Source organism: Dendrobates tinctorius, unplaced genomic scaffold (assembly GCF_039654945.1).
Source record: "Dendrobates tinctorius isolate UK_male_01 unplaced genomic scaffold, ASM3965494v1 ptg000011l, whole genome shotgun sequence".
Classification (NCBI taxonomy): Eukaryota; Metazoa; Chordata; class Amphibia; order Anura; family Dendrobatidae; genus Dendrobates; species Dendrobates tinctorius.
This window is the reverse complement of record NW_027361679.1, coordinates 74,263,263-74,285,535: the sequence shown is the minus strand read 5'-3', so window position 1 is coordinate 74,285,535 and position 22,273 is coordinate 74,263,263. Positions and strand designations below refer to the sequence as shown.

Sequence of the window (22,273 nt, the reverse complement as noted above, 5' to 3'; positions counted from 1 at the left end):
TCAGCTTTCACAGTTTTCCTACTCACAGACGCGTGACATTCTGGTGCACATTTTTAAATGTTCCCTCTCATGCCAATCCCATAGAATCGCCTACGGCCTGTGGCTTCTGTCTTTTTCACTCCAAAGTTACGTGATAGATCATGATAGGCAGTGAGCAACATGTTTACATCTCTCCCTGTGATTAAAATTTGATGGAGATGAGTAACGCTGATGGGATCAACGGTACTGCGATACAGCAACACTTTCTTCACAAAGTTATGTTTTTGCTGTCTCCACACACAAATTAATTGAGGGTCAGCATCGCCTCAGAGAATTGTGATGGCAGTTTTTCCCGTGATTGTTAATTCCTAGATTTCTGCAATCACTAAACTTTATGTCAGTAATTGTATGCATTTCATTTCCTATGTCGGAGAGGCTGGACTGTCTTACTGAGACAGAAATATATATGAAGATTTAAAAATACCACCAAAATTGTATACTGGTGTACGCTTCAAAAACATTTCCTTTTTTCTACTTTTTAGATTGTTGTCTAATCCATACTGAGAACACGGAGATTTTAAATGTTTAAACTATGCTATATATACCTGCTATCCAGTGATAATGTACCATTTATCACCTTTGTCCAATCACGTCTAATCCATACTGGGCCTGAGACCGTCTGAGCTTGCCTCCTGATCTATAGACATAGGTTTTTAATGTGTAAACTATGCTATACATACCTGTAATCCGGTGATACATTACCCTTTCTCACCTTTGTCCAATCACGTCTAATCCATACTGGGCCTGAGATCGCCTGAGCCTGCCTCCTGATCTATAGACATAGGTTTTTAATGTGTAAACTATGCTATACATACCTGTAATCCGGTGATACGTTACCCTTTCTCACGTTTGTCCAATCACGTCTAATCCATACTGGGCCTGAGACTGAGCCTGCCTCCTGATCTATAGACATAGGTTTTTAATGTGTAAACTATGCTACATATATACGTGTTATCCGGTGAAACTGTACCCTTTATCAACTTTCTACAATGTTGTCGAATCCATACTGGGCCTGAGAACGGCTGCCAAGCTGTTAAGCAAGCTACAACACCTGTGGTTTGGACACGTAATTTTTTCATTTTGTCAGGAATGCCGGTTAGGCCTAATTCCGTAATTGCGGTTGACCTGCACTTACTGGGAAATCATCGTTCGCGGGGAATAATTTGAATCCCAGATCCTCATCACTAACGGTGTTCAGCGGGTTATCAGCACCTGTAAGCGACAAAAGCTGGTCCTTTCAGTGTAGCGTGCATGCAGCCCGGGACATGTAAGGGCATGATAGACCTGTGATTGCTTGATCTCGCATGCCAGAGCCTCGTTATCCCTCTAGTAAGCTTGACACGTACCGCAGGGGCATGCCGGAGTCTCAGTTGATAACGGAATAAAGCTGAGAAATCGCTAGCACAACTACAAACGGACATACCACACCACACACAGAAACGACAAAGCTTGCAATCTGTCCATCTTTTAGGTAGCTTGTATGGTTGTGGTTTCCCGGGTGGAGTCCAATTAAGCCACAGGCTCCACTCCTGGTGGTGCCCTTTTGGACATTCCTTTAAGGTTCAGCTTTGCAATCATACAGCTCCCAGAAACCAAACACTTTGCCTTCATGGACGCTGTTTGGAGGTTCATGGGAATAACGCCGCCCCATCGGCAGTTGCCATAATTTATTGGTGGGCAGTCCGACGGTATATGATCGTGTTCGATTTCAGAATTTTTTTTTCTTTTTTGGTTTGTATTTTACATTTTTATTCCAGCCTTTCTTGACTTCATAAGGCCATGACAAGCCTATATCTGTGTCTCCTCCACCTCCTCCTTTAACTCCTCCACCACTTTTCTAAATGTAGTTGCCCTTTTCCATATGTTATTTTTGTCTTCTGAGCATTTTGTCTGCTTTGGGACACCTTTAAAGGTGTTTTGTAATTGTTTTCTATGTGTTTGTATGTGTTTGTCTGCCATTGTTTTGAATGGGGTTCGACAGTGTTCTTCGAACGTTCCACGAACATTCGATGAACTTGCCTCCTGTGTGACGAGCCAAAACACTAGCGGGGTGGCTCAACACTACTCCTGATATATCGAAGTACATTGATAATGTTTAAACTGTGCTATATATACCTGGTATCTAGTGATACTGTACCCTTTCTGCCAGGAAGTCCTCCTCCAACCAACACTCTAAGTGTATCATTGACACCTGGAACTTTGTCCCACATGTGTGATTATTTCTTGCGGATCTTCTTGTTATATTGTGGTGTGATCCATCCTGAGCGTGTGAGTGTCTATGGGTTACTCCTGCAATTTAGATGTACATTTAAAAATTACCCCAACACTGTATACAGCTCTACGCTTGGGATACATTACCCATTTACTGCTTGTTATATTCTGGTCTAATAAAAACTGACCAAGTGAGAGTTATTTTCTGACTGTGGAAATAAATACTGAAATTGACAACAATGACACCTACACTGTGTACAGCTGTACTCTTGAGATCCATTACCATTTTACGGCTTTTTAGATTGTGTTGTAATCCAATACTGAGCCTGAGAGTGTCTGTGTGTGCCTCCTCAAATATCTACGGAGATTTAGAATGTTTAAACTATACTATATATACCTGCTATCTGATGATACTGTACACTTTGTCTAATTTTAATATTCTTGTCTAATCCATACTGAGCCTGCGAGCGTCTCTGTGTAACTGATGGAATATATAGGGAGATTGACAATTATCCTTTGACTGAATAGAGCTGTACACTTCTGATACAGTGCCATATATTTGATGTTATTTTGGGTCTATTTTCTGCAAAATTTTGAAGTTTGGTGGAAGAGGCCGCGGATGTGGGCGTGGGGGGGCCAGCTGGTGCTGATGGTGGTGGTGCATCTGCTGGTAGTGGCAAAAGCACAATAGCAGCTAAGGCAGGAGGTGTTGAGCCTGCATCATGGTCTGGCTTCGGAACGCCTGGAAGGCTACCTTTTCTGGGAGCAGGTTAACCACTTTTAAAGGCGGAGCATGAGGAACTGGTTTTGGCTTACATTGCCGAAACAGACTCCAGCAAATATGCCCTCCTCTTCTGAAGTTTTAAAAAATGCAAGCACTGAGTCGTCAAGTGCTGGCTCCTGGTCAGGAAGAACCCCTTTCCTTGTGTCCTTCACCCCCACCAAAAGTGATTGATGCAGCAGGCCACACTTCACATTAGTCCATGTAGCTCTTTCTACCATACCATGCCTGGGTTATCAAGTCAAATCGTGAATTCCCAAGTCCAAGATGAATCAGACATGGAGTGTGGGTGGCCAGCCTGGGCAGTGGGGTCAATTGGTACCGGGCCGGTGTCTCACAGGGATGTGTCACGGTGGTGTTGACCCGTTCCGTGGCCCTGGGCGTCCATGCAAATGGGTGAATTGTTTATAGGTGAATGATAAATGACGCCACCTGTCGTTTCTGATTAGATTGACCAGCACTGCAGTGTCACTTCTCTGGGACAGATGTTGTGGTGCAGCTAAGATGTAGAAGCCCTGCACAGGTAGGGCCGTAGTCGCAGGGCAGATGAAAGAGTTGGGAGACGGTGTGCAGAGCAGGATGTAGCAGAGCCATGTGCCGGGCACAGGAGAAAGATGACAGACACAGTCATGCAGTTCCTTTACCTGTACTTGGTAAGTGCCGTCCAGGACCCAGAGTACAGATGGAGAGTTGGTCAGCCTGGAAGCCAATTTGGAATTCTCTCTCTGCAGATAGTTAGTGTGGCCTCCGTTCTAGCGCCTATCTGAGGTATTCGCAGTGCTGAGTTCAATGAAGTTCCCCCTGTTGACTCTCTTTTGGAACTTTCTCGTATGGCAGGCAGCCATAGCCTTTTCCTTCTGGCTCCCACATGTCAATGCTGGGGCCTCCGAGCCTTAGTGTACAGAGCATTTACAACTGCTACTTCCTCTGGTTTCGGCTGCAGGAACGTTAGTGTCCCTACAAACTCGGAGACCGGAATCCGGACCATGCGCTCCAGCTAGGAGTGAGCCTTAACTCTGCTCATCCTCCAGCTCCCCTTCTCACGTCCACACACTTCCCCTTCCCTGCACAGAGTTCCCTAACTTACCTCCTCCCGACCACAGAGAGCAGCTCCTCAGCAGTCAGGTTCAGAGGTCTCCCTGCTGGCCTGGAGTGGGAAATGTGTTGTGTGTTGGCTGAACTGCTAGACAGATCCTTCGTTGCTCCCAAGCATGACATCACACTCCCTAGGAGGAAGGTAATGCTACTGTGGCGACCGTACTCCTGGGGACGCCACAAGTGCACTGATGCCCAGCCACTGCTAGATGATTCTGCTGGTACATTGACCCAGACCACTACATTCCCCTCACACTCTACACAGCCAGAATGTGACCCTGAGGAAACTCACGTTCCCCTTCCCGCATAATATACCACCTTACAAGGTGACAAAGAGGAAGGTGCAGATGAAAGTGCAGGTTCCTTGAGCAGGTGGGGGGCATACTCATGGGTGATGGCACTGGCACAGGGCCCCTCATAGTACGCAAAAGTGTCTCTGCCGGTGGGAGACATCAGACACACCGCCATACTATGAGGGGCCCTGTGCCAGTACCATCGCGAACAAGTGGGCCCCCCCGCTTGCTCTGGATCACAGCACTTGCAATGTTGAAATACTTACCTCTCCCTGCTCCACCGCCATGACGTCTTCCGCGTGTCCTGACAGTGATATTCTGATCAGAGAGCGCAATGACATCACGTCTGTATGCCCTCTGCCTAAACAGCCAAGTGCAGTGAGATGGAAGATGGGGACGACAATGAGTCCAGACTAGTACAGGGATTCCCTAGCGAGGAGACTTATTTAATTGTTTTCAATGTTGGGACAGCAATTTTTGGGGAGCACTATACTCTGGAGAATGATATATGGGGCCCACCATACACTGGAGCATTCCAAAGGTGGACATCAGACACTGGAGCAGCATTTACAGAGCCCATTATACACTGGAGCATTAGAAATGGGGCCCATTATATATGGAGCATTATTTGGGCCCATAAGACAGTGGAGCTTCATCCATGGGGACCAACATATACTGTAGCATTATGTGGAGCTCATCATATACTGTTTCAAACATTGATTCTGTATGGAGAAATATATGGGCCTCATTACTCTGTATAGCGCACTATGCGGTGGCCATAATACTGTATGGAGTAATATACTGTCCGTTTTTGGAGCTATTGGAGAATTTAAAATTGATATCAGTCATGAGATGTAAAAAGTGAAGTATTTTTCATTGTACTATACCGCTATTTCTCTACCGTATCGGAGCATCATGAGTTGTGGTATGTGTTAAAGGGGAGCTCTTTGGCCCAGGGCACATGAAAACCTGAAGCCAGCCCTACCCCTCCACAACTTTAGCCAAATAACCCCCAGTTTTCAGTGCGTAACTATTATTATGAAGTAAATTAAGGTTGACAAGCTTCAGTAATAAAAATTGATTTTTTGCCATTCAAATGGGCACTGTAGGTGTGTTTAATGTCCTCCACTCCCTGCCGACTTTGCTTCCCCATTGACTTGCATTGGGTTTCGTGTTTCAGTCGACCTTCGACTTTTCACGATAATCGGCCGATTTCGTTCAACCGGACTTTTGAGAAAGTCGGGTTTCACCTGACTCGACCCGAAAAAAGGCAAAGTCGCTCAACTCTACTCAGGACAATGAAGCGCCGGAGCAGAGGCGAAGGCTTGTTTCAACGACAGGAAGGCATTTTCAGCCTCAGGGGGCCAAGCCTTTGGGTTAGCTCCTTTGCGGATAAGGGAAGAGATGGGGCGAACCAACGAGGAGAAATGGGGAACGAACTGTCTGTAGTAGTTTGCAAAACCAAGGAAGCGTTGGATTGCCTTCACCCCATGGGGCCGTGGCCAATCAAGAACGGCGGACACCTTTACCGGATCCATGCGTAGAACAGAGTCCGAGATAATGTACCCCAAGAATGGCAAGGATGTTTTCTCGAAGGCACATTTCTCGAGCTTGGCATGAAGGCAGTTCTCCCTCAGGCGCTGGAGGACTTGACGCACGTTCTTTCTGTGGGCAGAGAGGTCTGGAGAAATAACGAAGATGTCATGCAATTAGACTACCACGCAGGAATACAGCATATCCCGGAAGACGTCATTCACAAACTCCTGGAACACAGCTGGGGCATTGCAGAGGCCGAACGGCATGACCAAGTACTTGTAGTGACCGTCTCGGGTGTTAAAGGCGGTCTTCCACTCATCACCGGAACGAATGCGGATCAAGTTGTAGGCCCCACGAAGATCCAGTTTGGTGAAAATTCGAGCTCCTCTAAGCCGGTCAAAGAGCTCTGGGATCAATGGCAATGGGTACTTGTTCTTGACCGTGATATCGTTCAGCCCTCGGTAGTCTATGCAGGGACGGAGGGAGCCGTCCTTCTTTTTGACAAAGAAAAATCCCGCTCCTACAGGTGAGGAGGACTTACGGATAAAACCTCTAGCAAGGTTCTCCTGGATATACTCAGACATCGCATGGGTTTCAGCAGGGGATAGCGGATATATTCTACCCCTGGGTGGCGTAGAACCAGGAACAAGGTCAATCAGACAGTCGTATGGCCGATGGAGGGGCAAAGTCTCGGCCTCCTTCTTGTCGAAGACATCTGCAAAGGACCAGTAAGTCGACAGCAGACCTGCAGGTGCCGAGGACGGACAGGCAGATTTCATCGGATGGACGGGCAACAGGCACTTCTCCTGACAGAACGGTCCCCAGCGGAGTATATGGCCCGACCGCCAGTCCAGGGTTGGCTCATGAGTCCGTACCCAAGGGAGACCTAGAAGAAGCGTATGAGACATAGTAGACAAGACGTGGAAGGAGATCTTCTCCCAGTGCAGGGCTCCGATCTGCAGCTCGATCTCTTCGGTGGCCTGGGTAACGGTCTCCTGCAAGGATGTACCATTGACCGAAACTACCGACTGAGGAGTCTCCAGGGATCTGACAGGAATCCGGTATTTTTTAACCACCTCGAGAGTGATAAAATTCCCAGCCACGCCAGAATCTAGAAAAGCCTCCTCTGAATAACGCTTGGTACCAAGATTCAGTAAAACGGACACAACCAGGGAGGGAGAGGAGTCACGTACACCTAGGGAGGCCTCTCCTAACAATCCTAGATGGAGAAGTTTCCCGGCTTCTTGGGAGAGGAACAAAGGAGATGAGAGAGACTCCCACAATAAAGGCAGAGACCGAGGGTAAGCCTCTCCTCGCCACGCTATTCGGCCGACTTGCAATGGTCCACCTCCATAGGCTCCGAAATGGAGGTCGCAGAAAGCACAGGGTGCGAGTGGAGAGAACTGCGGGCAGTCGACGGGAGATGTGAAGGCCTTCTCTCTCTGGCTGATTCAAGGGCATGCTCTTGGAACCGCAGCTCTATGCGCGTCGCCAGAGAGATCAGATCCTCTAAAGAGGTGGGAGTATCCCAACCTGCCAGTTCATCTTTGATCCGACCGGACAGGCCACGCCAAAAGGCCCCTACGAGGGCCTCATTGCTCCAACCGAGTTTGGAGGACAAGGTACGAAAATGGATGGCATACTGTCCCATCGATATGGTACCCTTATGGAGGTTAAGGAGGGTCTCGGTGGTAGAAGCCAGATGACCCGGCTCGTCGAACACCTTGCGGAAGGTGTCCAAAAAGGTGGAAAGCTGAGAGACAAGTGGATCAGTACGCTCCCAGAGGGGATTCACCCATGCTAATGCCTCCCCCTCTAAGTGGGAAACAATAAAGGCAATTTTGGCACGCTCGGTGGGGTAGTGCTGCGGGAAAAGCTCAAAATATTACCGGCATTGGTTCAAAAACCTTGACAAATCTTGGGGTCACCACTATATCGGTGTGGCTTACATAAGCGCGGCAGCGGGTGCGGGACCAAGGACTGGGCAGAAACGGATTGTATGGAAAGGAGCCGATTATCTACCGTCGCCATATAGTTGAGGATATGGGCCTGGGTGTCTCGTTGCTGCATGAGATCTTGCTGGAGGCTGGCCAACTGGGAAGCATTCCCAGGGTCAGAGGACTGTAAGGCAGATAATCGGGACTCCATGGACTTAAGAAATGACATAATCCTAGTCTGATTTTCCAGGAGGAACACCAGCTCCTTTTGGATGGGAGCCGCGGTACCAGCGGGGTCCATGGCCTGATTATACTGTGACGTCTCCTGGAGTGGACCCTCTGGCACCAACCCTCCCAGGGCGATCTGACCTAGTGAGGACCAACCCCTATACAGGGGGTGCCAGGGGCAAGCCCCAGGGGGGTAAGGTACCACGACTACTGGCACCAGGTGGCCGACACACAGGAGACACGAGTGAGTGTGTCTGCAGGAATGTGTAAAACGTGGACACAGGGACACGTGGTGTACAGGACGGTACAGGGTGAGTGTACGGAGGCACAGAGAGTACTCGGGAACACAAGGTGTGTACACGGGAGTGCGCTAGATACAGGATAGTGCAAGACGGGTACACGAGAGCACGTATGGCGTGCAGCCACTAGTACGTCTGGGTGAAAGCAAAGCAGGACGAGTGCAAAGGAGCACGTACAGGTTGTTTTCTCATCGCACAGGTTGTTTTCTCATCATACAGGTTGTTTTCTCATCGTACAGGTTGTTTTCTCATCAATCCTCCCAGTCGATAGTCATGGCATCAGAAGATGGAATAGGATACTAGAGTTGAACAACTGGCAACGACGGTGGTGCAGGCAGCAAGGATTTGGATTCTTGGACCATGGGGTGAATTACCTCTGCGATGGACTTCTCGCAAGAGATGGGATACACCTCACAAAACCGGGGAAACACACATTCGCCAGAAGACTTGCCACATTCATCAGGAGGGCTTTAAACTAGAAGAAGAGGGGATGGAAGGAAAAACAGCAGACAAGAACATGCAGCAGAAGGACAAACTAATCAAGGATACTAGATGTGGTAAAGAGGACCCAAGACAGGGTACTCAGAAGGAAGCTAAGAAAAAGGAAGCAAAACTTCTTTCCTGCATGTTGACCAACGCAAGAAGCCTGACCAATAAGATTGAAGATCGGGAGTTAGTAATGTATGAGGAAAAATACGACATAGTAGGAACAACTGAGACATGGTTAGACGACAGCTATGACTGGGCGGCTAACTTGCAAGGATATGATTTGCTTAGGAGGGATCGTAAAAAAAGGAAAGGGGGTGGAGTCTGTCTATATATAAAGTTCACTTTAAAGCCTACACTAAGAGAAGATATACAAGAGGGAAATGAAGAGGTGGACTCTCTATAGGTGGAGATGCAAGGAGGGAAAAGTAATAAAATCCTCATAGGGGTTTGTTATAAGCCACCAAATATAACAGAAACCACTGAAAATGTATTATTGAAACAAATAGACAAAGCAGCAAATCACAATGAGGTGATTATTATGGGGGACTTCAACTACCCTGACATAGACTGGGAAACTGAAACCTGCGTATCTCAGAAAGGAAACCAATTTCTGTCAGTGACCAAGGATGATTATCTGTCACAACTTGTGCAGGGCCCAACTAGAGGGACAGCCCTTCTGGACTTAATTTTAAGCAACAGGCCAGATAGAATAACAGAAGTATGAGTCGATGGGCACCTAGGGAACAAGTGACCACAATATAATACAATTCCACGTGTCCTTCAGTAAGGTGCCCTGGAAGGGGGTTACAAAAACGCTGAATTTCAGGAGAGCAAAGTTTGATCAGCTTAGAGAGGACCTTCGCCGAATTGATTGGGACAATGTCCTCAAAAATAGGAGCACAGAAAATAAATGGGAAATATTTAAATCAGTTTTACACACCCACTGCGAGCTAGCCATACCGTTCAGAAATAAAAGGGTTAGGAACAGGAGAACACCAATGTGGCTAAATAAGGATGTAAAAAGGGCAATAAATAACAACAACAAGGCATTTAAGAAGCTAAAACAAGAAGGCAATGAAGAAGCATTAAAAAGTTATAGAGAAAATAATAAAATGTGTAAAAAACAAATACATTTAGCAAAAGTGGAAACTGAGAGACTCATTACTAAGGAAAGTAAAACAAACCCCAAACTATTCTTTAATTATATAAACAGTAAAATGATTAAAATTGATGGTATCGGCCCTTTAAAGAACAATGAGGGTGAAATCATAGAGAGCGATGTGGCAAAAGCAAATGTTTTAAATACTTTTTTCTCAACAGTGTTCACACAGGAAAAGGATTTGCCAGAGGAAATGCAGAGTGTTAATGTAAACTCCCCATTAAGTATTACCTGCCTAACCCAGGAAGAAGTGCAGAACCGCCTTAGTAAGATTAAAATTGACAAATCACCAAGCCCTGATGGCATTCACCCTCGGGTATTAAGGGAGTTAAGTAATGTGATAGACAGGCCTCTATTCCTTATATTTAAAGACTCTATAGAAACAGGGTCTGTTCCTTTTGATTGGCGGCAAGCAAATGTGGTACCAATATTCAAAAAGGGGTGTAAAAGGGAACCTGGAAACTATAGGCCGGTAAGCATAACATTTGTTGTGGGTAAAATTTTTGAAGGGTTTCTAAGGGATACCATTAAGGAATATCTCAATGTTAATAAATGTTTAACTCCATATCAACAAGGATTTATGAAGGATTGCTCCTGTCAAACTAACCTGATCAGCTTCTATGAGGATGTAAGCTCTCAAATGGACCAAGGAGAATCATTGGATGTCATTTATCTCGACTTCTCTAAAGCATTTGACACTGTCCCACATAAAAGATTGGTAAGTAAGATGAGAAAGCTTGGGCTAGGGGAAAATGTGTGTAGATGGGTAGGTAGCTGGCTTAGTGAAAAAAAACAAAGAGTGGTTATTAATGGTGCATACTCAGATTGGGCCAGGGTTACTAGTGGGGTACCACAGGGTTCTGTATTGGGCCCCCTACTATTTAATATATTTATTAATGATCTATTGGATGGCTTACACAGTAAAATATCAGTATTTGCAGATGACACAAAACTATGTAAGGTAGTTAACACAAAGGAGGACAGTTTGCAACTACAGACAGATTTGAGTAAATTGGAGAATTGGGCTGAAAAATGGCAAATGAGGTTTAACACAGATAAGTGTAAGGTTATGCACATGGGAAGGAGAAACAGATGCTACAATTACTTACTAAATGGGAAACTGCTGGGGAAATCAGACATGGAAAAAGACTTAGGCATCTTAGTCAATAAGAAGCTAAATTGGAGTGCCCAGTGTCAGGCAGCTGCCACCAAAGCAAATAGGGTCATGGGATGCATTAGAAGAGGTCTGGGGACACGAGATGAAAACATAATTCTCCCTCTGTACAAATCACTTGTCAGACCACACTTGGAGTATTGTGTGCAATTTTGGATGCCGGTGCTCAAGAAAGACATTACTGAACTTGAAAGGGTTCAAAGGCGGGCTACTAAAATGATAAATGGATTTGGTTCACTACAATACCCAGAAAGGTTATCAAAATTAGGTCTATTTACTCTAGAAAAGAGAAGACTTAGGGTAGACCTAATATACAGTATATGTACAAGTATATCAGAGGGCAATACAGAGCGCTCTCCAATGAACTGTTTGTACCAAGGACTGTGACAAGAACAAGAGGGCATTCTCTTCGTTTGGAGGAAAGACAATTTCTGCACCAGCATAGAAGAGGGTTCTTCACGGTAAGAGCAGTGAGGCTCTGGAATTCTCTTCCTGAGGAAGTGGTGATGGCCAACTTACTGAATGAATTTAAGAAAGGAATGGATGCTTTTCTTGTGAGTAACAGTATAGAAGGTTACAAATAACATAATATTATAGGTAGATGGTTGACCCAGCTTAGGGGAAGGAATTTTTTTCCCTATGGAGAAAACTGGCTTCCAGTCTGTGGGTTTTTTGCCTTCCCCAGGATCAACAATGCAGAACAGCTGCACTAAAAATAGGCTGAACTAGATGGACTTCCTTCAGCCTTCAAAACTATGTTACTATGTTACTGAGTTAGGCAGCAGGTGTGCCAGGAGGTGCAACAGAATACAGGAACAGAGTGTGTGCCAGGAGGCACAACTGAGCATAAGACTGGGCACAGGATCAGAGCATGTGCAAGGAGGCACAACTGAGTATAAGGCAGAGCACAGGATCAAAGTGTGTGCCAGGAGGCACAACTGAGCATAAGGCAGAGTGCAGGTTCAGAGCGTGTGCCAAGAGGCACAACAGAGTACAAGGCAGAGTGCAGGTTCAGAGCGTGTGCCAAGAGGCACAATAGAGTACAAGGCAGAGGACCCGAATACAGCGCACAGCCAGGCAGGGACACGGCAGACCAAACCAGGAAGTACAAGAATAATCAGGCACCTCCCATAGGAAGAGGTGGCCTGATATAGCACATGATCACTAGGACTTCCGGGTCAAGTTCTCCAACACCATAGAGAGGCCAGGCCTGGAGACAGAGCCGAGAAGAGCGCGCGCACACAGAACACAGTGCACACAAGAACCTAAGCACGAGAGGTGCGCGTGTGCACCCGACGGGACCCCCGGTGCGGCAGCGGCTCTGGAAGAGGTGACGTCGGGACCGAGGTCCCGTCCCCAGGTGAGCGCGGCGTGACTGGCGGTGTGACACTATGAGCAGCACAATCCACCAATTGAGTTAGCTTTAAAATCGAGAATCTCTTCTTTGGCTCAGATAACATCTAAAATGCAATAAATTAATGGAGGCTAGCATCAAGTTAATTGTTCCTTCATCATTTCATTACCAACAGTTTAAATCGAGAATATTAAACAATGTGTAAGAGAGCGTAGAATGGAAGATTAGATTACCCAGTGGTGTGCACCATTTGTAATCGTAGACTGCCAGCTCCTGCTTAAAAAGAACCCTGCAGAACCAGAAGAAAGAGGAAGTGTTGTGGGAAGGACATGCCCAAAGGGAGCACCGGTTCAGGTGACATCTTTGATGGAGCTCTCCGATATAAAAGATTGGAGTGACAAGGTGGGAGTCAGTTTAGCATCAATAAGTGAGACCAGCAGAATGTGTGGTGAGAGGCACACTGCGGCCAAGTAATCAGTACGCCCGGGCCTGAGACAACAGTCAAGACCCGAGAGCCAGACTATGCCTGTCAAGACCCGACAGACGACCATCGCAGGTCAAGCACAGAAGACACAGTGCAGACTGCAGTTTGGTAGTGGACTTCCACTGCAGTGAGCAAGCGGCGTGACAGGGTTCAATCCGGGGTGGTGCAACAGACAGGATGGAGACTAGCCAGTGTGAGGAAGGCCCAGAAAGCTTTAATTGCCTTTGTGACAAAGACTTGCGGCCTAGCGGGAGAACACCATGACCCCAGATAGAGCCTGTAAATTGAGTAGAACAACGTTAACATCTTTATCCACGTGAACATTACAGCTACTAGGAATCAGCTGGATAGTGAAGAGGAATTCTTGTGTACAAATTATTTTGTGTTTGATGTCAACTTTGCCAATACTTTATTCTGACATATTCTGATCTTACACAATTTACATCCTATTTAAAACTACTCCTCCCTATATCTGTGTTAGGCTACGGCCACACTATCAGTATTTAGTCAGTATATCACATCAGTATTTGTATGCCAAAACTAGGAGTGGGTCAAACATGCAGAATTGGTGCGCTTGTTTCTATTATACCTTGCCCGCTGATTGTTCCTCACCTGGTTTTCACTTACAAATGCTGAGAAAAAACACTGAACAAATACTGATCGTGTGGCCGTAGCCTTAAGAAAAATAAAGTGTTAAATTGGTCACTTCCACCTTGTCCTTACCTACGTGTTGCATCCCAGCAACTTGCTTACAAATGCAGCATTGAGCACTTTATTGGTTGAAACATTGCATGTAGAGATGAGCAAATCAATTTATGGTGAACAAAATGTACCTCAAACTTGATAATAACTTATGCACAAATTTTTTTTTGTGATTTTCTTCATTTATATCCAGCTAGTGGCAAAAGGGTCAGGGAAACATGAAAAATCTAGAAAAGTAATATTCCCCTCTCCCAAAGCTCTCACTTTTCTGCACAGCTCCCTGCCCATTCCTGGTCAGAATACTGACTAGGCTTCACACAGAATCATGAAATTGTGAAGCCTAGTGAGCCAGGACAATTTAACGAGCAGATCCCAGGATCGAAAAGCTGCAGAAAGATCTTATGTGAGCTCTATCCTGTTGGGATAGGAAAACAATGCAGTCATAGGTGGAAGAGGGGCTTTTCTCCACTTGTTCTGCTACAACAGAGTGGTGTCTTCATACATATTAATGTATAATTAGGAGATTATATGCAAATTTGTGACAATAAACCAGGATGTTAAATTTTTTATCGAAAAATATAGACTAAAGAAAAAATTCCAGCGTCAATATATTCTTATTACATTAGGTTCCATGATCTTTGCTGCCTATGCCCCATGCCATCAGAGGCTCAATCTGCTGTTCTGTGCATCAATATTATTTGCTCTTCTATTTTACTTGTATACGTTGGCTACTGCATTGACATTAAAAGCCATCACAAGTGCTGCAGAGAATGGGGAAGCCATTTTCATTATAGCAAGTGCACATTAAGTATAAACCACAAGCAAGTCAACCTCCAGAAAGAAGATGATGATAGTTGCCACACAAAAGAAAACACAAAGGAGATTCAGTAATTCACATAGTGCTACAATGCTTTGCCAGTAGTAAAACAGCACCTCTAAAAAAAAGGCAAACCACTCCGTTTACCAGATACCAAGGGGTGCCCTGGCCTTTAACCCCTGTACAGGTATATGGACTTAACATGGGCCTCTGGGATGGAGCCATGGAGTCAGCTGCTGGTTCGATGGTGCAAGCTGTCAGAAATTTACAGGTAGCCAGATAGGAACCAAAAGAAAGTAAATCAGAAGGCAAAACAATGGTCAAGAAACTGGTTATGGTTAGACAACTGGAATTTAAACAAGCAAAGCAGAAGCTGAAAACCTAGGACTCAATCAGAGAAGATAAACTTTTAACTGGCAGTGTGAGTCAAAGGTTCAGGTTAAAAAAGAAGACAACCCCACCCAAGGCTCGCATAAGTCTAAACATCCAGGAATTTTTATTTATTTTACTCATTTATATAGCGTCATTAATTCCACAGGGCTTTACAGACATTATTGGCACCGTTAACCCCCTAGAAACCTAACCGTGCAGCACAAAAAGTACCAGGGATTAAATAGGACTCCCACGCTGCTACCATGTATCGTCCACAACAAATGTTTGGTCCTGCCCCGAGATTGAAGTGGAAACAGTGTGAACAGATACTGACCCAAATGTTACGCATAGTTTATTTGTAAATGTATCCTCTATGATTATGAAAGTAAATTTCGAGGCTGGGTTTTAAAAGCTACAATAGAAAATAAATGCTACCAGTATTCACTGTCATTAATTTCATGCATAGTTTAGAAATCCATTTCAGTTCTCATATTACCAATGAATCATGAAGATGTTGCACCTACCTTTCTTCGTAGTCGTATGTTATCCCACACTCTTCTGCACACCATGCACTCAAAGGCATCAATATAATTGTCCTGCGTTACATCTTGCACACCCCATGTTCTATCTTTGATTGCATGGATTAATGGATTGTTGTTGATATGTCCTTGTAGCTTCCACTCTAAATACTCCATATACAAACTGTCATTTCTATCTAGCTGTTTAATGTATTGCGCCAATTCTCGAGGCTGAGAAAATCTGCCCACAATTATCACACTTTTGTTACTGGGGAGCCAGTCTTCAATATTAGCAGCGCCATAGTATATAGGAACACTTCCCAGTTTTAAAGGCCTCCAAAGTTTCTCAGTTATGTAATCATCACAAACTGCATTTTCAAATGCAAGAATGAACTTATACTGAGCAAGTATATGATAAAACTGAGTGTCGTCCATAAAAGATGGGTTATTGACTTGCGGAGGCAGGTGTCGATTATGCAGACATTCTCCATAGGAATCAACAGAAATGTATTTCATTAGTTCTTGTACATAAGTGTCCCGATCTGATGGAGGATCACAGTCAGACTGCACATACACCACAGGAGCAAGATGGTTTCTTAGAATATTCTTCTTCTGTACAGACACAAAGTACTCAAGTGATGTAAGGGTCCTGAGATCCTCTAAATACTGGCTGGTCAAAGGCAAGTGTGAATGTCGGCTAAATGTAGCTGTATGGTTAAACAAAGTAATGGTTGGTGGATGAAACAGCTTGTAGTTGTTTTTTGGGGATTCTTCATGAAACAAAGCCCATTCGTGGTACGGCTTCCGTGGAAGTGGTAAACTGTCTATGTTGAAATCTGTTCCTAAAATGGTAATAACATATTTATTTCGTTTGTAAATGCAATCTCCAGAGAATACCAATGTCCTTCATTATATGCTATACCTGCAACTCTTCAATATACTATACATTTTAAGATCCAACATTCAAATCTTGAAAACCAGTCCTGATCATGTCCTTGCACCTGTGTCAGCAAGACATGATCAAGATGGGTGTCAGACTCTTGAGACAAGCAAAAAAGCAAAAAAAAGTGATTACGCTATATTCATATAAAACCAGAATGACCATAAAAGAAAAGCAACAATATTGGTGTTATCATACCATAGAACAGGATAGCTTTTGTTGAGGGATTCTGAAGGTATGTTCTGTTTATTGTGAAAAAGCAGGTCTCTCCTCCACATTGACCCAGCCTTCCAGTCTCGCCAGTCAGCGGTGACCACCAAAGCATAACGGGATAGCTGCCTACTGCATGCTCCAGTTTTCTGTAGAAGATGGATTCATGTAACCCCTTCAGCAACGGACTGGATTGTTTCTGTTGGTTGGCATCTTGTATAAGTGAGTTCACTTTCTGCTTTTCAAAATTACCCAGTTCAACTATGACCTGAGGAAAAGATATATGTGGATATAAGTTTGAGGAACATATAGATAGATAAATAGATAGATAAATAGATAGATAGATATATATTCACTTCTAGTCAATAGCACCTTTGAGATTTCTGCCCATATTGGTAAAATTCTGTTCACATGGCATTTATTATTAGTGGTGGCATAACATACATAGTAACATAGTTAGTAAGGCCGAAAAAAGACATTAGTCCATCCAGTTCAGCCTATAAAATTCTGTCAGAATAAATCCCCAGATCTACGTCCTTCTAAAGAACCTAACAATAACTGTAAGATACAATATTGTTACGCTCCAGGAAGACATCCAGGCCTCTCTTGAACCCTTCGACTGAGTTCGCCATCACCACCTCCTCAGGCAGGGAATTCCAGATTCTCACTGCCCTAACTGTAAAGAATCCTCTTCTATGTTGGTGGAAAAACCTTTTCTCCTCCAGACGCAGAGAATGCCCCCTTGTGACCGTCACCTTCCTTGGTATAAACAGATCCTCGGAGAGATATTTGTATTGTCCTCTTATATACTTATACATGGTTATTAGATCGCTCTTCAGTCGTCTTTTTTCTAGACTAAATAATCCTAATTTTGCTAATCTCTCTGGGTATTGTAGTTCCCCCATCCCCTTTATTAATTATGTTGCCCTCATTTGTACCCGCTCTAGTTCCATTATATCCTTCTTGAGCACCGGTGCACAAAACTGTACACAGTACTCCATGTACGGTCTAACCAGAGATTTGTGCAGAGGCAGTATAATGCTCTCATAATGTGTATCCAGACCTCTTTTAATGCACCCCATGATCCTGTTTGCCTTGGCAGTCGCTGACTGACACTGGCTGCTCCAGGTAAGTTTATCATTAACTAGGATCCCCAAGTCCTTCTCCAGGTCAGATTTACCCAGTGGTTTACCGTTCAGTGTGTAATGGTGATATTGATTCCATCTTCCCATGTGTATAACCTTACATTTATCATTGTTAAACTGCATCTGCCACCTTTCGGCCCAAGTTCCCAACTTATCCAGATACATCTGTAGCAGAATACTATCTTCTCTTGTATTGACTGCTTTACATAGTTTTGTATCATCTGCAAATATCGATATTTTACTGTGCAAACCTTCTACCAGATCGTTAATAAATATGTTGAAGAGAATAGGTACCAACACCGACCCCTGCGGTACCCCACTGGTCACAGTGACCCAGTTAGAGAATATACCATTTATAACCACCCTCTGCTTTCTATCACTACGCCAGTTACTTACCCATTTACACACATTTTCCCCCAGACCCAGCATTCTCATTTTGTGTACCAACCTCTTGTGTGGCACGGTATCAAACGCTTTGGAAAAATCAAGATATACCACATCCAATGACTCACCTTGGTCCAGTCTATAACTTACCTCTTCATAAAAACTGATTAGATTGGTTTGACAGGAGCGATTCCTCATAAACCCATGCTGATATGGCGTTAAACAGTTATTCTCATTGAGATAATCCAGAATATCATCCCTCAGAAACCCTTCAAATATTTTACCAACAATAGAGGTTAGACTTACTGGCCTATAATTTCCAGGTTCACTTTTAGAGCCCTTTTTGAATATTGGTACCACATTTGCTATGCGCCAGTCCTGTGGAAGAAGACCCCGTCACTATAGAGTCTCTAAATATAAGAAATAATGGTTTGTCTATTACATTACTTAGTTCTCTTAGTACTCGTGGGTGTATGCCATCCGGACTCGGAGATTTATCTATTTTAATCTTATTTAGCGGATTTGCACCTCTTCTTGGGTTAGATTGGTGACCCTTAATATAGGGTTTTCTTTGTCTCTCGGCATTTCCCCTAGCCTTTCATTTTCCACCGTGAATACCGTGGAGAAGGTGTTTAATATATTAGCTTTTTTTTCATCATCTACAACCATACTTTCCTCACAATTTTTTAATGGGCCTACACTTTCACTTTTGATTCTTTTACTATTGATATAGTTGAAGAACAGCTTGAGATTAGTTTTACTCTCCTTAGCAATGTGCTTCTCTTTTTCCTTTTTGGCAGCTTTAATTATTTTTTTAGATAAAGAATTTTTCTCCTTATAGTTTTTTAGAGCTTCAACGGTGCCATCCTGCTTTAGTAGTTTAAATGCTTTCTTTTTACTGTTAATTGCCCCTCTTACTTTTTTGTTTAGCCACATTAGTTTTTTCCTATTTCTTGTCCTTTTATTCCCACAAGGTATAAACCGCTTACAGTGCCTATTAAGGATGTTCTTAAACATTTCCCATTTATTTTCTGTATTCTTATTTCTGAGGACATTGTCCCAGTCAAAAAGATTAAGGGCATCTTTAAGCTGGTCTAACTTTGCCTTCCTAAAGTTCAGTGTTTTTGTGACTCCCTGACATGTCCCCCTAGTGAAAGACAAGTGAAACTGTACAATATTTTGGTCGCTATTTCCTAGATGCCCAACAACCTGCAGATTTGTTATTCTTCCAGGTCTGTTTGATAGTATTAGGTCTAAAAGTGCTGCTCCTCTGGTTGGATTCTGCACCAATTGTGAAAGATAATTATTCTTGGCTATTAGCAGAAACCTGTTGCCTTTATGAGTTTCGCAAGTCTCTGTTTCCCAGTTAATATCCAGGTAGTTAAAGTCCCCCATAACAAGGACCTCATTATGGGTTGAAGCTTCATCTATCTGCCTTAGTAGTAAACTTTCCATGATTTCTGTTATATTTGGGGGTTTGTAACAGACCCCAAAGAGAATTTTGTTACTATTTTTCCCTCCATGTATTTCGACCCATATGGACTCAACATCTTCATTCCCTTCGCTAATATCTTCCCTTAAAGTGGACTTTAGACAAGACTTTACATAAAGACAAACCCCTCCTCCTCTCCGATTTTTACGATCCTTTCTAAACAGACTGTAACCCTGTAAGTTAACTGCCCAGTCATAGCTTTCATCTAACCATGTCTCAGTTATTCCCACTATGGCATAGTTACCTGTAGATATTTCTGCTTCTAGTTCTTCCATCTTGTTTGTCAGGCTTCTGGCGTTTGCGAGCATGCATTTTAGAGAATTTTGCTTTGTTCCAATCTCCTCCCTGTTGATTGTTTTAGAAATTTTCTTACCTCCCTTCTGAGTATGTTGTCTTGGATCTTCTTTGTCACACCTCATATCATTCATCAGTATAATATCTGGTTACATGTTCGTGTCTAACGTTTTTCTTCCCATCCCCTCTTCTTCTAGTTTAACGCTCTCCTGATGAGTGCGTTGATAACACTTTTGCCAATTCTGTTTATCCTAAAAGATCTCAGGGATGTTGGATTCAGGAAAGGTTTCAGCTTTCAAAATTGAACCACTCTTGATAGAAAAGACACTAGGAACCATTTGTGTGGATAAAGATATCTCTATATAAATTCTTGGTCTATCAAAATAATTTTTTACGTTAAAGGAAACCTGTAACCTCATTTTTCACATATGTTCTACATGTGAGATCACCGTGGGACACTCGGGATTACGTGGACTACGGCGGACCGGTGAGTATATGGTGGTTTATTATTTTTTTATAGGAGACATGGGCATCGGGGATTGCGTGTTAAGGTGAGTATATGTTTTCTTATTTGACATTTTTTATAGGAAACAAGGGCATTGGAAATTTGGTGATTGGTTAGTATAATGCAGGCCTGGGCAAACTGCGCTGAGTATTCCTGTGCAGGGAGGAGAAAAACTTTTCCATTGTTCCCAAATTATTGCTTGATCAACTGCTATTACGTGATACGATAAGCTTCATTGCAACAAGTATTGTCAGGCTATGTTCACACAACTGTAATATTTGTCCATGTGCTGTCTATGAAAAAAAAGTAAACCCGACCTCAGACAGAGCACTAGGAGCAATGTTATGGAATTGAGCTATTTAGATTACAGCTTGAAAATGTCTGTGTGAGAAATGTCACAGCACCCACCAGTCTCTTTTTTTCAGATCAGACTTGCCTGTTGAAGTGTATGTGTGTGCAAAAGTAAAAAAATTGGATCCCATATGAATCATCCATATAGCATCTATAAAGCATCCATATTTACAAATACATTTCCATTATTAACACAGGACACTGTATTTCTTCTTTAAATTTTATTCACTTCTGATGTATAAAAATGGATGCCATACGGATGAACATACAGATAGAAAATCGTCTTTTTCTGGATGAATATATCGATTTTTTAATATGCTCATGTAAACTTCATCACATAATCAACTGCTTTTTATAAAGTGACAAAATTAATACTATGTAGTAGAGTTGAGCGACTTTTGGTTTTTTAGGGTCGCGTTTCGTTTCATGAAACCCGACTTTTCCAAAAGTCGGGTCGAGCAAGATCGTCCGATTATAGGGAAAAGTCGGGGTCGTCCCGAAACACGAAACCCAATGTAAGTCAATGGGGAATAAAAGTCGGCAGTGAGAGGAGGACAGGAAACACACCAACAGTGCCTATTTGAATGCCAAAAGCATCAATTCTTCTTACTTAAGCTTGTCAACCTTAATTAACTTCATAATACAAGTTACGCACTGAAAAATGGGGGTTATTTGGCTACAGACTGTGGGGGGGAGGGCTGGCTCCAGGTTTTCATGTGCCCTGGGCGAAAGAGCGCCCCTTTAACACATACCACAACTCATCATGCTCCGATACGGCAGAGAAATAGCGGTATAGTACAATGAAAAATACCTCACTTTTTACATCTCATGACGAGGCCCATCTATTTCTCCATACAGAATCATTGGTCCCATATAATGTTTGAAAGAGTATATGATGAGCTCCACATAATGCTAAAGTATATGTTGGTCCCCATGGATGAAGCTCTACTGTCTTATGGGCCCAAATAATGCTCCAAACATAATGGGCCCCATTTCTAATGCTCTAGTGTATAATGGGCCCTGTAAATGCTGCTCCAGTGTCTGATGTCCACCTTTGGAATGTTCCAGTGTATGGTGGGCCCCATCTATCATTCTCAGACGGTGTTAGGCCCAGTATGGATTGCACGTGATTGCACAAAGGTGAGAAAGGGTACCGTATCCCCAGATAACATGTATGGATAGTGTACACATTCAAAATATATGTCTATACATCAGGAGGCAGGCTCAGACGGTGTTAGGCCCAGTATGGATTGCACGTGATTGCACAAAGGTTAGAAAGGGTACCGTATCCCCAGATAACATGTATGGATAGCGTACACATTCAAAATATATGTCTCAGGAGGCAGGCTCAGACGGTGTTAGGCCCAGTATGGATTGCAAGTGATTGCACAAAGGTTAGAAAGGGTACCGTATCCCCAGATAACATGTATGGATAGCGTACACATTCAAAATATATGTCTCAGG

The 22,273-nt window shown here is 43.6% G+C and overlaps 1 protein-coding gene across 9 annotated transcripts in view; it reads right to left on the bottom strand.

The window, feature by feature from the left end:
- FUT10 (fucosyltransferase 10) overlaps positions 1-22,273 on the bottom strand; it is a 120,006-nt gene that overhangs the window by 51,333 nt on the left and 46,400 nt on the right. For 8 of the 9 annotated variants that reach the window (XR_012219942.1, XR_012219944.1, XR_012219943.1 and 5 more), the window contains exons 3-4: positions 16,627-16,906; positions 15,495-16,330 (exon numbers count right to left, since the gene is read on the bottom strand). Coding sequence is in view for 1 of the 9 variants with exons in the window: in XM_073543363.1 (XP_073399464.1) it covers positions 15,495-16,330; positions 16,627-16,906 (1,116 nt within the window). In the remaining 8 variants the exon portion in view is untranslated. Of the gene's footprint in view, positions 1-15,494; positions 16,331-16,626; positions 18,546-22,273 lie in introns of all 9 variants that reach the window. The other variant, XR_012219949.1, reaches the window with a different exon arrangement.